Source organism: Myotis daubentonii, chromosome 18 (assembly GCF_963259705.1).
Source record: "Myotis daubentonii chromosome 18, mMyoDau2.1, whole genome shotgun sequence".
NCBI lineage: Eukaryota > Metazoa > Chordata > Mammalia > Chiroptera > Vespertilionidae > Myotis > Myotis daubentonii.
The window spans coordinates 43,705,985-43,719,172 of record NC_081857.1 but is presented as its reverse complement, the minus strand read 5'-3'; the positions used below and the strand labels follow the sequence as shown (position 1 = coordinate 43,719,172).

At 49.3% G+C, this 13,188-nt stretch overlaps 2 protein-coding genes and 1 pseudogene across 2 annotated transcripts; 2 read left to right on the top strand and 1 right to left on the bottom strand.

Annotated features, from left to right (window-relative positions):
- Positions 1-1,298: 1,298 nt before the first annotated feature.
- On the top strand, positions 1,299-1,738 carry LOC132220862 (histone H4). Its single transcript, XM_059674521.1, has one exon. It carries the CDS (start codon positions 1,343-1,345, stop codon positions 1,652-1,654), a length of 312 nt encoding a protein of 103 aa, XP_059530504.1. The 5' UTR covers positions 1,299-1,342; the 3' UTR covers positions 1,655-1,738.
- Positions 1,739-3,034: 1,296 nt separating this feature from the next.
- Positions 3,035-3,555, bottom strand: LOC132220858 (histone H2B type 1-C/E/F/G/I). Its single transcript, XM_059674513.1, has one exon. It carries the CDS (start codon positions 3,528-3,530, stop codon positions 3,150-3,152), a length of 381 nt encoding a protein of 126 aa, XP_059530496.1. The 5' UTR covers positions 3,531-3,555; the 3' UTR covers positions 3,035-3,149.
- A 5,753-nt stretch (positions 3,556-9,308) lies between these two features.
- LOC132220820 (probable ATP-dependent RNA helicase DDX5) lies at positions 9,309-11,223 on the top strand (annotated as a pseudogene).
- The last annotated feature ends 1,965 nt before the right edge of the window (positions 11,224-13,188 follow it).

The following is a 13,188-nucleotide window of genomic DNA, read 5'->3' as shown; positions in this document are numbered from 1 at the left end:
ATATATAAGTATTTATTGTTGTGAATTGTTCTCAAAAGAAGTGTGGGGTTTGGGAGGGACACTCCCATCAGTGTGCCCCCTTGGCATACAGATAATTTGGAGCTGAAATCAATTGAAGCCCCCTTGGCATACAGATAATTTGGAGCTGAAATCAATTGAAGCCCAACACAAACAGGAAAGTGTCTCCTTTTTTTTATATATATATTTTTATTGATTTCAGAGAAGAAGGGAAAGGGGGAAAGATAGAAATATCAATGATGAGAGAGAATCATTGATCGCTGCCCCCTGCATGCCTCCAACCAGGGATGGAGCTTGCCACCCAGATATGTGCCCTTGACCAGAATTGAACCCAGGACCCTGCAGTCTGCAGGCGGAGGCTCTATCCACTGAGCAAAACCGGCCAGGGCAGTGTCTCCTTCTTAATGAGATTCAGATAGAGAAGCCTGCTTTAGGAAGGGAACCAGAGCATAATCATTTCAGAAAACACACTTTAGCACAAAAGAATTAAGTATGAAAGTCAGGAAGGACCCGTGCAAAGATCTGTTCACTGCATTTCCCTTTGCCCCGTTGTTTCTGAGTTGTCTAGCAAGAAATTTTTTTCCCCACTTTGTTACCTGCAAATCGCCTATTTCTCTTCTGAAATCTCAGAGCCCTTCTCCGCTTTCTCCTTTATTCAAAATGACATATATACTTCATTTTGCCCATCTTTGGGATTTTCATAATTCCCCATGTAGATGTATTACATTTTGGCTTTCTCCCGCTAACCTGTCGCTGTTAATTGGATTAGCCCACCTAGAACTCTGAAGATGGGAGGAAAAATTTTTCATAGCCCCACACAAAGATTTAGCAAATTCGGGTGCTGTCTTAGTACTCATCATTTTAGAGGAGTGCATTTTGGGGAGAGGAATAATTAATAATGTGGCTGTTTTATTTGTGTGTGTGTTTTCAGATGTTAAACAAATTGCATGGCTTAGATCTTTATGAGGAACAACATGCACGAACTCATGACTTCATATTTTGGGAACCCTGAAGGACAAGTGTCAGGCTTCCTTGTGGAAAGTGTATGGAACGGCCCACTTAAAGGCTTCAAGTGTTGTATGCAAACTACACATATGCACACGCCGTAGCATTGATTAGACTCCCCCTCCCGGACTCAGCGTGGCTTCCGGCGCAACACCGGGTTTCCACAGCTCGGAGCCGGAACAATGCGCAAAGGGCGGGAACTGAGTGGGTCGCCACGCCTGCTAGTAAGGTTTCAATCAGGTCCGGCCCTCGACTATAAATAGGCTGAGCGGCGCTCGCCACACCATTGCGCTACTAGCTGAGCAGTAGAGAAGTCGCGATGTCTGGACGCGGCAAAGGCGGGAAGGGCCTGGGCAAGGGCGGCGCCAAGCGCCACCGCAAGGTGCTGCGCGACAACATCCAGGGCATCACCAAGCCCGCCATCCGGCGCCTGGCGCGGCGCGGCGGCGTCAAGCGCATCTCCGGGCTCATCTACGAGGAGACGCGCGGGGTGCTCAAGGTCTTCCTGGAGAACGTGATCCGCGACGCCGTCACCTACACGGAGCACGCCAAGCGCAAGACGGTCACGGCCATGGACGTGGTCTACGCGCTCAAGCGCCAGGGCCGCACCCTCTACGGCTTCGGCGGCTGAGCCACCCACCCACTGGCTTCTTCAGCAAAACCAAAGGCCCTTTTTAGGGCCACCCACCCATTCGTTTAAAAGAGCTGTTAATTTTAACTGCACTGTCTCGTCTTTGCGGCGGTTCAGGTAGTCACAGGCTTGTAAGTTCCTTCACATGGGAATGTTTCCCCTCTAAGTTTCTTATGGGGCGTTGGGAACAGTTATGGGAACCCTGCAGCTCGGGCGTGCGCCCTTTCCAGGGGTCTAACCCAGACCCTTCTGTCTGATGGCTGAAACCCGGCCCAGTGAGCCAGTGGCAATGCTGTTTCGCCATTTTGATAGTAAGTGGTGGCGGGGAATCGTGTATATGAAGGGGTGTTTCTCAAAGGACAGCGATGCCACTTCTTAATGCTTTAACCTAGGGTGTCGTGCCCCTATGTCACTCCCAGAAGTAACCCCCTGCCGGTTTCCAGGTAAATGAGGGAAGGGAAGTCGCGGTGTTTCCTGTGGGTTGCAGTCTGCTCAGCTTCACTGGTTCACAAACCGTAGGCTTCCAGACCCGAGTGCCCAGCGCATGGCCGTTGAACCCGGCATTCGTGCCCGGTTTGGCTCAAGTAATGTGTATGTATGTATATTTTAAAGAAAGGCATAGAAAAGCATTTTCTATTCCCACATTACTACTTCCCCTCCACGTCCAGACTGGCCCGGGCCCCTCTCCTGACCAGGACCCCCCACAGTTGCTGGACGGAGCCAGGGGAGACCTGGAGACCGGATGGGAACTGGAAAGTCACGGTGCGAGAGGGCGCGCTGGAGGCTGCAGACAAGGAACCTGGTGGAGACCGCGTCCTGGGAATTGTGCTGCAGGTCTGGTCTGTGAGACGAGGCGTAAGTGCGGAAGGGATTGTGTGCTTTGCCATTAAAACCAAAACACAAACCTAACTCTTAAGCGCCTTCCAAAAAGATCAAGGAGGTCGAAGCAGGTGCCGTAACCACTGCTCTCCCCGGAGCGCTGCAGGCGCCCAACATGTCTCTAAAGACCCGGAGAGAAAGCGCCGGGCGAGGTCCCTAACGCCCAGGCCCGGGGCGGGGGGGGGGGGGGGGGGGGGGAGGAGGGGTGAGGAATTAGCGCCGCAGCGACACCTAGAGGCGCCCCCCCCCCCGGTCTAGCGCGGGCTTTTCAAACGCTGGCGAGGCCTTCGGCGCCCAGTGATGACGTTACATCCGAGCGCCGAGGCGCCGCGGCCCAGTTAGAAGCCGCGCGGGGAGCTGCTCCTCCAGCCGACCGGGCAATGGCAAGAGGTGAGCACGCGCTGCTTCTCAGCCCCATTGGGTTACACTCCCGGGGCTCGAGCGCGCGGCCGGGCTGCCAAGGGAGGGGGGACACATGAGGGGCCGGGGACGACCTCTGGAACGTTGGCCTCAAGGCTCAGCCCCAGGACTGGGGGGTGCACAGCTCTTTATGGGAAAGCGTGGGTGGCTCTGAAAAGAGCCTTTGGGTCAGGAGTGAGGCCGCGTGCTCGCGCGTCTACTTGGAGCTGGTGTACTTGGTGACGGCCTTGGTGCCCTCGGACACGGCGTGCTTGGCCAGCTCGCCGGGCAGCAGCAGGCGCACGGCCGTCTGGATCTCGCGCGACGTGATGGTCGAGCGCTTGTTGTAATGCGCCAGGCGCGACGCCTCGCCCGCGATGCGCTCGAAGATGTCGTTGACGAACGAGTTCATGATGCCCATGGCCTTGGATGAGATGCCGGTGTCGGGGTGCACCTGCTTGAGCACCTTGTACACGTACACCGAGTAGCTCTCCTTGCGGCTGCGCTTGCGCTTCTTGCCGTCTTTCTTCTGCGCCTTGGTCACCGCCTTCTTGGAGCCCTTCTTCGGGGCGGGCGCGGACTTGGCGGGCTCGGGCATGGTCGGGAGCTCAATGGATGGCTCTGGCGAGAGGAGAGAGTAAAGAAAGAGGGATGTATCCCTTTATATACAACTTGGTATGCAATTATAAAGCAAAATCTTGTGTCTGATTGGTGGATATTCAAAGTGACGTCAAAAATGATCTGTCTGCCAAACCGGTTTGGCTCAGTGGCTAGAGTGTTGGCCTGCAGACTCAAGGGTCCCGGGTTCGATTCCTGTCAAGGGCATGTACCTTGGTTGCGGGCACATCCCCAGTGGGGGGCGTGCAGGAGGCAGTTGATTGATGTTTCTCTCTCATCAACGTTTCTGGCTCTCTATCCCTACCCCTTCCTCTCTGTAAAAAATCAATAAAGTATATTAAAAAAAATTATCTGTCCAATCTGAACGCGAGTCCCAAATTTGAATTTTCAGTGATTTAAGATGAAGCTGCAATCTTTTCCCCACTGATAAAATCAAGGTATTTAGATGAACCATCACGATTTCTCTAGTTTAATTTTTTTTTTACTTTTTTTAAAAATATATTTTATTGATTTTTTACAGAGAGGAAAGGAGATAGTTAGAAACATCAATGAGAGAGAAACATCGATCAGCTGCCTCCTGCACATCTCCTACTGGGGATGTGCCCGCAACCCAGGTACATGCCCTTGACCGGAATTGAACCTGGGACCTTTCAGTCCGCAGGCCGACGCTCTATCCACTGAGCCAAACCGGTTTCGGCGTCTAGTTTAATTTTTAAAGAATGTTCGACTACCCTATCTTTTTTTTTCAATTTTTCATATATATATATATATATATATATATATATATATATATATATATATATATATTTTATCGTGGACAGTGTTACAGATATCTCCCATTAATCCCTCTCTATCTCTCCCCTCCTCCCAGGGCCTACCCACTCCCAGGTCTTCACCACCCTATTGCCCTTGGGCTACGCATATATAAGTGTATAAGTTCTTCGGTTTATCTCTTCTCTGGTTTCCCCCACCCTACATCGAGGTATGTCCATCTCCTCCATCCCTCCCTGCTTCGGGGCTTGTTTTGTTGTTCAATTCATTTGTTCATTAGATTCCACAAATAAGTGGTATCATGTGATAGTTGCCTCTCAGTTTGGCTGCAATCTTAAGCAATGACACAATTCTTTTTCACTCCCAAATAGGTTTATAAAAATACCGCCCCTGCCTTTTCCTCTGTTTCCGTGTTGGAGGGGTGGGGGGGGGAGTCAGGAAAAAAAAAGGGTGGTTCCCCATCATCCAGACTTGCGGAGGGCAGTGTTGTTTCATGATGCAGAAACATAAAGTGAAATTAAAGGGCAGGGAATAAACCCGGGAGAAAGCACAATAACAGAGATAAGGGAGGAATTAGTTGGCCAATGTGGTTACAGTGCTTCATACTGACAAGTGTCAAATCATTCCCAGTCTAGCCACAGAGGAGGATCACATAGTTTTCCAGTCTAACTTGTGAAGTGATTTTTAAAATAAACTGAAGGAAGCCGGTGTTTAACGGCTAAAAGAAGTTATCCTCGTTTATCGGAATCGGTTTCTCTGCCAGTCCTTCACTTCCCGTCTTGTCGCGGGGAGATGTATTCTTTCGGATTTCGGCTTCGTACCCCCCCCCCTCAACAGCCCGTGGCAGCCTGGCCCCCAACAAGACCACACCCCTGAACTTAACACGTCTTATCTTTGTTTCCTAAAATAGTTAACTTGCCTTCTCACCTCCATGTGGAGGAAACCTCCCAAAGACCCTTTCAGCTTCATCATGTCTCCCTCATTGTCCAGAGCAGCGGTGGGCAAACTTTCTGACTGGAGGGCCACAATGGATTCTTAACCTGGACCGGAGGGCCGGAACAAAAGCATGGATGGAGTGTTTGTGTGAACGAATATAAATTCAAAATAAACATCATTACATAAAAGGGTACGGTGTTTTTTTGTGGGTTTTTTTTTTTTTTTTTTTTTAGTTTTATTCATTTCAAACGGGCCAGATCCGGCCCGCGGGCCGTAGTTTGCCCACGGCTGGTCCAGAACAACAGCGAACGGCTTTATTTGTGTTTGTTTAACCGTAAGCCCCTCCCTGATTGAATTTTACTTTTTCTGACAAGGAAACGAGCCATCTACGTAAAGCAGCAGAAACTGAGTTTTTGTGTGAATAGAAAAGCGTTCCCCTCACCTCTCTAACTGCCTAGGTAGCTACTGCTGTTTTATTCAGCCCCAGGAGCTGGTTCATAAGTGCTTGTCTGTAGAGCCACAAATCCGTGACCTGCTGTCCCTGCCACGGCCTCCAACCCGACTTCCCTGCCTCAACTCCTCCCGGGAGCTGCCTGCAGCGTTTCCTGTGCAGCCTGGGTGCCAGGGGCGTGGGCCTGACTCCCACTGACCCTCGCTTCCCAGTGATTTAGTAGCTTCCTTTCTGTTAGGGTCGCCGAAGGAGGAACACAGGAGGCTGAAAGGGGTACGAATTATGAAGTTATTAGGTCACCTGGGAAAGCAGATGGGCTGAGCCCCGCATGGCGGCAGCGCCCAGGGGCGGGGAGTCAGGGGATTTTAAAGGGCTCCAGGTGGCTTTTCTGGGTGGAGAATTCTCCAGGTGGGTTCCCAGGGGAGTCAGGGGATTTTAAAGGGCTCCAGGTGGCTTTTCTGGGTGGAGAATTCTCCAGGCGGGTCTGAGCGGGAAGATAATGGTCTCAGCAAGTGGAATGTGCCCTAAAGCAAAAGGGAATGCCAGTTGTGAATTGGTCTCAAGGTCAGTGCCCATGGGAGAAGGTAGCCAGTTGAAGATTTGGATGCAATGATTTGATCTGACATTTTCTTCTAGGGCCTGGCTACTCAAATTGGGGTCCCTGAACGACCAGCAGCAAGTCACCCAGAAACTGGTTGGAAATTCAGGCTCCACCCTTGACCTACAAGCCAGACTCAGCACCTTAAGGAGACCCCCACTCGCCTGGCTGCAGTGGAAGCAGGTGCTGAGGGTCTTTGCTCTTCACGGCAGAGAAGGGGGGCTGGGGACAAACAAAGGACAGGAAGGAGCACGTTCCCCCGAAATCTCTTCTGTTTTCCACACATGGTTTTAAACACCCCCCCCCCTTTTTACTTTTCCTCAAGGAAATATTTATTGCCTATTATCAGTGATCATATTTGACAGAAAAATTAAGTGTATACACGTGTCAAAAACATAACATTGAAATCAAGGCATCTATCACATTTACATGCAAACCCGCCCTGGTTTTCAGAATTCAGCCGTCCATCGCGATTCTGGTCCAGGGCCACCCTCCATGGTTTCCGATAGCTGAGGGTCTCGTCAGTCATTGGAACAAATTCTTCTTTGTATTGTGACAGTCGTTTCCACAGGAAACCCTTTCGGGCTCAGGTATTTCATTGCTTAGCTCTAATTCATCACTTGGCCCAGGGCTTTCATATGTTGCGACATCCTTTTTGTTCTACGTCATCACCTAATTGTTTGTGCTTCTCCCTTCCCCCCACCCGGACCCGAGAGAAAGTCAAGGAGCCCAGCAGGGTGCAGGTGCCCACTGCCTCCTCAGCCTGGCCAGGACACATGGCGCTGTGAGCAAAGGACCAAACACTCTTCCGTTTCCATTCTTTGTCTAGGGTTCTTTGTTGTCGGTTATTATTAGCATTGCCATTAGCTTTTCTTTTCTTTTTAATTTAACTAGCTGAGAATGTTAGTGTGTTTCCATTTGGGGTAAAATTGAAAGCCACCAATAGTGAGACAAAGCTCTGAAGAGAAACCAACACGGATCCCTTCAGCTGTGGAAACTTCCCTTCCTGATTTCATCCTCCCCATGAGGTTTCACCAGGAGAAGGGCACTTCTCTGTGCGAATGAATGTGAATATTCGGTGACTAATGCATGTTGCCTGGAAACACAAGACGTTTGTGGTCCGATTCATGTCCAATTAAGGAAAAAGATGAGTCCTAAAGTAAAAGCATCAAGTCAATGACCCTTGACCATTTGCCCAAGTGTAACCACTGGGTTTATAGGATTTAAATAAGGGTATGAGGACCAAGCAACTAATTTTAAGTGTGTGGATCATAAATAGAGAAAAGCCACAGGCCCAAAATGACACAACTCATGGCAAAAGCTCAAGATAACAAAATTAGATTTAATAACTTGTTACAGTTAAGCCCCTCTTGTACTGGGGAAATGGAACCAACTGTGGTCGAGGGTAGTCTAGGGTACGGGGCAAGTTGATATTATTAGCTAGGGAAACGGGGCAAGTTGATTAATGAATACCTTGGTAACGGGGCAGTGTTGATTAATGTATCCCAGGTAACTTTGTGTGTGTTTAGCCAACCGTTGTATGGTTTTGGGGAATAAAAGGCTGACCTAGAACCAGGGTCGGTGCTGTCATGGGAAAAACCGCCTACGGCAGTCGCTGGCCAGTTTTCAATAAATCCTCACTTGCTGCTTAAGACCGAATTGGAGTTGGTGGTCTTACTCTCGGGAACATTGGTCCATAACAAACTGACATAATTACAGTTTCAATCTCTCCCAGACAGGTAATCTTCCCCCCCGCCCCCCCCTTCTTTTTTTTTTTTAATTTAATATATTTTATTGATTTTTTTACAGAGAGGAAGGGAGAGGGATAGAGAGTTAGAAACATCGATGAGAGAGAAACATTGATCAGCTGCCTTCTGTACTCTCCCCACTGGGGATGTGCCCACAACCAAGGTACATGCCCTTGACCAGAATCGAACCTGGGACCCTTCAGTCCGCAGGCCGAGGCTCTATCCACTGAGCCACACCGGTTAGGGCCCGCCCCCCCTTTTTTTAAGGTGAAAGGAGAAACGGAATCTTAATCAACTGGTCTGGAATTTTCCCGTCAGATACCAGTAAGGTAATCCGTCTAAAAAGGCTCCTCCTTAGGCATCTGCCTGATGAACATCCCCTCATCCTCTTCCCCCAAAGAAAAGACACCTCGGCCCCAGAACACACCTTTCTTTGCTTTTGTAAATCGCCTCCTTGCCCCCCACCTTCTTCCCATGGAAACTTTGCAGGTTGTGCAACCCCTGAGAGCCCCTTGCAGTAGCTAAAAGCCTTGCTGTCTGCGGCCTGACTCATGAAACGCTAAAAGATGATTACCGGAAGCCGGTCCATCCTTGCTGCTGGACACAGTCGCTGCAGGAAAGAAACATCTGCACAGCATATGTTTCAAGGGACCTGGCGTATATGGCATACTGTTCTTAATATGTTTGCTCCCCTTAGCGCTGTGTGTTTTAACCAAGGTCACCTCTCCGAGAAAGGTTGTTTCCCCAGGTAGGGATTTTTCCCTGAAGTCAGGGAGGGGATAAAACTCCTTAACTTAGTGCCAGGCGGGTAGTTAATCACTTTAACTACAAACAATCACGCTTAAGCTACATAATCTTTACTCCCTGGAATGGAGATAAGAAACGCCCTAACCTTTGCAATAGAAATTGACAGGATTAAAATCAACTGGTATAAATACGGATCTAACAAGACAATAAGCAGCAGAACTTCTCTGGAGATCCAGACCAGAACTTGGTTGGAGATCCTGGCTAGAGATCCTGGCTAGGCTGCTGATCAACTGAAGGCTGTCTCCGTGTCATTCCTTCTTCGCCGACTCCATCCTCACCTTTGGGGACCCCTGGACCTGCTGGGGTTGGACCCCAACAGAGGACGCCCACCGGCCTGTAGGGAAGCAGCTCCGGCTCCTATCATCGCCGTCCCTCCGCCGCCTCCGCCTCCGCCTCCGCCCCCACTCCTGCAAGGCTTCGCTATTGCCAAAGCCTCCACCAGGTACTCATTGCACCACCCGATTCTCTCCACCTCGTTCCCCGCCAACCGCAATCATTGACGCCATGTCGGGCTATTGGAGTGACCGGGACCGCAGCCGGGATCGAGGGTTTGGTGCACCTCGATTTGGAGGAAGTAGGGCAGGGCCTCTATCAGGAAAGAAGTTTGGAAACCCTGGGGAGAAACTAGTTAAAAAGCAGTGGAATCTTGATGAGCTGCCCAAATTTGAGAAGAATTTTTACCAAGAACACCCTGATTTGGCCAGGCGCACAGCGCAAGAGGTAGAGACATACAGAAGAAGCAAGGAAATTACAGTTAGAGGACACAACTGCCCAAAGCCCGTTCTGAATTTTTATGAAGCAAACTTCCCTGCAAACATCATGGATGCGATTGCAAGAAAGAACTTTACTGAACCCACTGCTATTCAAGCTCAGGGATGGCCAGTTGCCCTAAGTGGATTGGATATGGTTGGAGTAGCACAGACTGGATCTGGGAAAACATTGTCTTATTTGCTGCCTGCCATTGTCCACATCAATCATCAGCCGTTCCTAGAGAGAGGTGATGGACCTATTTGCTTGGTGCTGGCACCAACTCGGGAACTGGCCCAGCAGGTGCAGCAAGTGGCTGCTGAATACTGTAGAGCGTGCCGATTGAAGTCTACTTGCATCTATGGTGGTGCTCCCAAGGGACCACAAATACAAGATTTGGAGAGAGGTGTGGAGATCTGTATCGCAACACCTGGAAGACTGATTGACTTTTTAGAGTGTGGAAAAACAAATCTGAGACGAACCACCTACCTTGTCCTTGATGAAGCAGATAGAATGCTTGATATGGGCTTCGAACCCCAAATAAGAAAGATTGTGGACCAGATAAGGCCTGACAGGCAAACCCTGATGTGGAGTGCAACTTGGCCAAAAGAAGTAAGACAGCTTGCTGAAGATTTCCTGAGAGACTATATTCATATAAACACTGGTGCACTGGAACTGAGTGCAAACCACAACATTCTTCAGATTGTGGATGTGTGTCATGATGTAGAAAAGGATGAAAAACTTATTCGTCTGATGGAAGAGGTCATGAGTGAGAAGGAGAGTAAAACCATTGTCTTTGTTGAAACCAAAAGAAGATGCGATGAACTTACTAGAAAAATGAGGAGGGACGGGTGGCCTGCCATGGGTATTCATGGTGACAAGAGTCAACAGGAACGTGATTGGGTTCTAAGTGAATTCAAACATGGAAAAGCTCCTATTCTGATTGCTACGGATGTGGCTTCCAGAGGGCTAGATGTGGAAGATGTGAAATTTGTCATCAATTATGACTACCCTAACTCCTCAGAGGATTATATTCATCGAATTGGGAGAACTGCTCGCAGTACCAAAACAGGCACAGCATACACTTTCTTTACACCTAATAACATCAAGCAAGCGAGCGACCTTATCTCTGTGCTTCGTGAAGCTCATCAAGCCGTCAATCCCAAGTTGCTTCAGTTGGTTGAAGACGGAGGTTCAGGTCGTTCCAGGGGTAGAGGAGGCATGAAGGATGACCGTCGGGACAGATACTCTGCAGGCAAAAGGGGTGGATTTAATGCCTTTAGAAACAGGGAAAATTATGAGAGCGGCTACTCTAGTCTGCTTAAGAGAGATTTGGGGGCAAAGACCCAGAATGGTGTTTACAATGCTACAAATTACACCCATGGGAGCTTTGGAAGTAATTTTGTGTCTGCTGGTATACAGACCAGTTTCAGGACTGGTGATCCAACAGGGACTTACCAGACTGGTTATGATAGCATTTAGCAATATGGAAGTAATGTTCCAAATATGCACAATGGTATGAACCAACAGGCATATGCATATCCTGCTACTGCAGCTGCACCTATGATTGGTTATCCAATGCCAACAGGATATTCTCAATAAGACTTTAGAAGTATATGTAGCCGAAACCAGTTTGGCTCAGTGGATAGAGCATCGGCCTGCGGACTGAAAGGTCCCAGGTTCGATTCCGGTCAAGGGCGTGTACCTGGGTTGCGGGCATATCCCCAGTGGGAGATGTGCAGGAGGCAGCCGATTGATGTTTCTCTCTCATCGATGTTTCTAACTCTCTATCTCTCTCCCTTCCTCTTTGTAAAAAATCAATAAAATATATTTTTAAAAAAAGAAGTATATGTAAATGTCTGTTTTTCATAATTGCTCTTTATATTGTGTGTTATCAGACAAGAGAGTTAAGAAACATGGGAAATGCAGAAATGACTGCAGTGCAGCAGTAATTATGGTGCACTTTTTCGCTCTTTAAATTGGATATTTCTCTACATTCCTGAAACAATTTTTAGGTTGTTTTATTTTATTTATTTTTAATTGATTTTTTTTTTTTTTTTTTTACAGAGAGGAAGGGAGAGAGATAGTTAGAAACATCAATGAGAGAGAAACATCCATCAGCTGCCTCCTGCACACCCCCTACTGGGGATGTGCCCGCAACCAAGGTACATGCCCTTGACCGGAATTGAACCTGGGACCCTTCAGTCCACAGGCCGACGCTCTATCCACTGAGCCAAACCTTTTTGTCTTTCCACATGTCCCAGCTTTGCCCCACATCTCCTTTCCTTTTTCCTTTTTTTTTTTTTTTTTTTTAAATCTAACTACTTGTTTGCTGGTTCTTTGGCCTTTCTCCTTCTTTCCTGAACACAGCCTTTTCTAGAATCTCCCTACCCTACTGTTACAGGAACGGCACCTCCCTTTTATGCCGTGACTAGGGGTGTTTGGTATATGTCCCATACATGGAGTTGTCTTGTGCCAAGAGCCTGACATCCTGGGCTGAGAAAGCCCTGTTCCGGGACTCTCCTTTGTCCTGTATTGGCCCCTCTTACCCTTGTGTCAAGAGGGACCCTCTTCTTACAATCCAATTGCCCATAGCTGTTGCCTGAGCTCTCTGTTCATGCTGAGGTTGAAGCCTCATGGTGGCTGGTACCAAGGATCTGTCTCTCACCCAATGGCGTGAGCTGGGCCCTCCCTGGAGAAGAAACCTGGGTTCCCCAAGATATGTGATCAATGCCGGGGCCCCGCCAGCAGGCAAGGGGATCCCAAGGCAGTTGCTGGGCGTGCAGGCCAGAGGGACATAGGCTACCAAGGAGACAGAACTGAACCTCATATCACCCTACTTGGCCCAGAGATGGCTGGTAGTCAAAGACGGATAAGACCCCACAAGATGGGGCAACCTAAGACAGGCACAGTCGGGGGGCCAGTAGGAGAGAACTCGGGGTTCAACAGAGGTGGGGCACAGATCCTCACCCCCCCCCGAATGGTTCAGGGGCTTGAACACTCACCCCTTCTGAGGAAGGTCCCCTGTCCCCATGGCTCCTTCCCACTTCCCACGCCCAGCTCAGATCAGGACCCAGGTAAAGACAGAGACTGGCTGACAGCAGCTGCCCTCTCACTGCAACAGGACTTGTTTCCCATTTCTAACTTGGACCACAGGGAAAGGGGCAGCTGAAGGAAAGGGCTGTGTCAGGATGCTGCCTTCTTCCCTTTCTTCTCCCTCTTTTTTTCTAAACACTTCCATGCCTTGTAGTTCTTTTGCTTTCTCTTCTTTTTCTCTCTACTACCCTCCATCTTCCATGTCAGCTGGATCCAGAGGGCACAGCTTACTCCTCCTCGGACATCGACACCACCATCAACCACGGCCCTGATGGACCCTTTGATGCAGCCCTTCAACTCGCTGACGCTTCAGGAAGCCCGTCGCCAGTGACGCCGCCCGCTAGCCAGACCAACAAAGACAATCAAACCAACAACTTGAGGACAGCTGAAATCCCTTGACTGAAGAGGCCGGCAACCTTCTACAGGAATGGGGCTCCTTGTGCGCTCCATCCGCTATGTTTATAGTTACGCTCACTGTCATTGC

What these genes read in the sequence shown, in the direction of transcription:
- LOC132220862 (XM_059674521.1), top strand. Translation starts at nt 1,343, where the DNA reads ATGTCTGGACGCGGCAAAGGCGGGAAGGGCCTGGGCAAGGGCGGCGCC.
- LOC132220858 (XM_059674513.1), bottom strand. Translation starts at nt 3,530, where the DNA reads ATGCCCGAGCCCGCCAAGTCCGCGCCCGCCCCGAAGAAGGGCTCCAAG.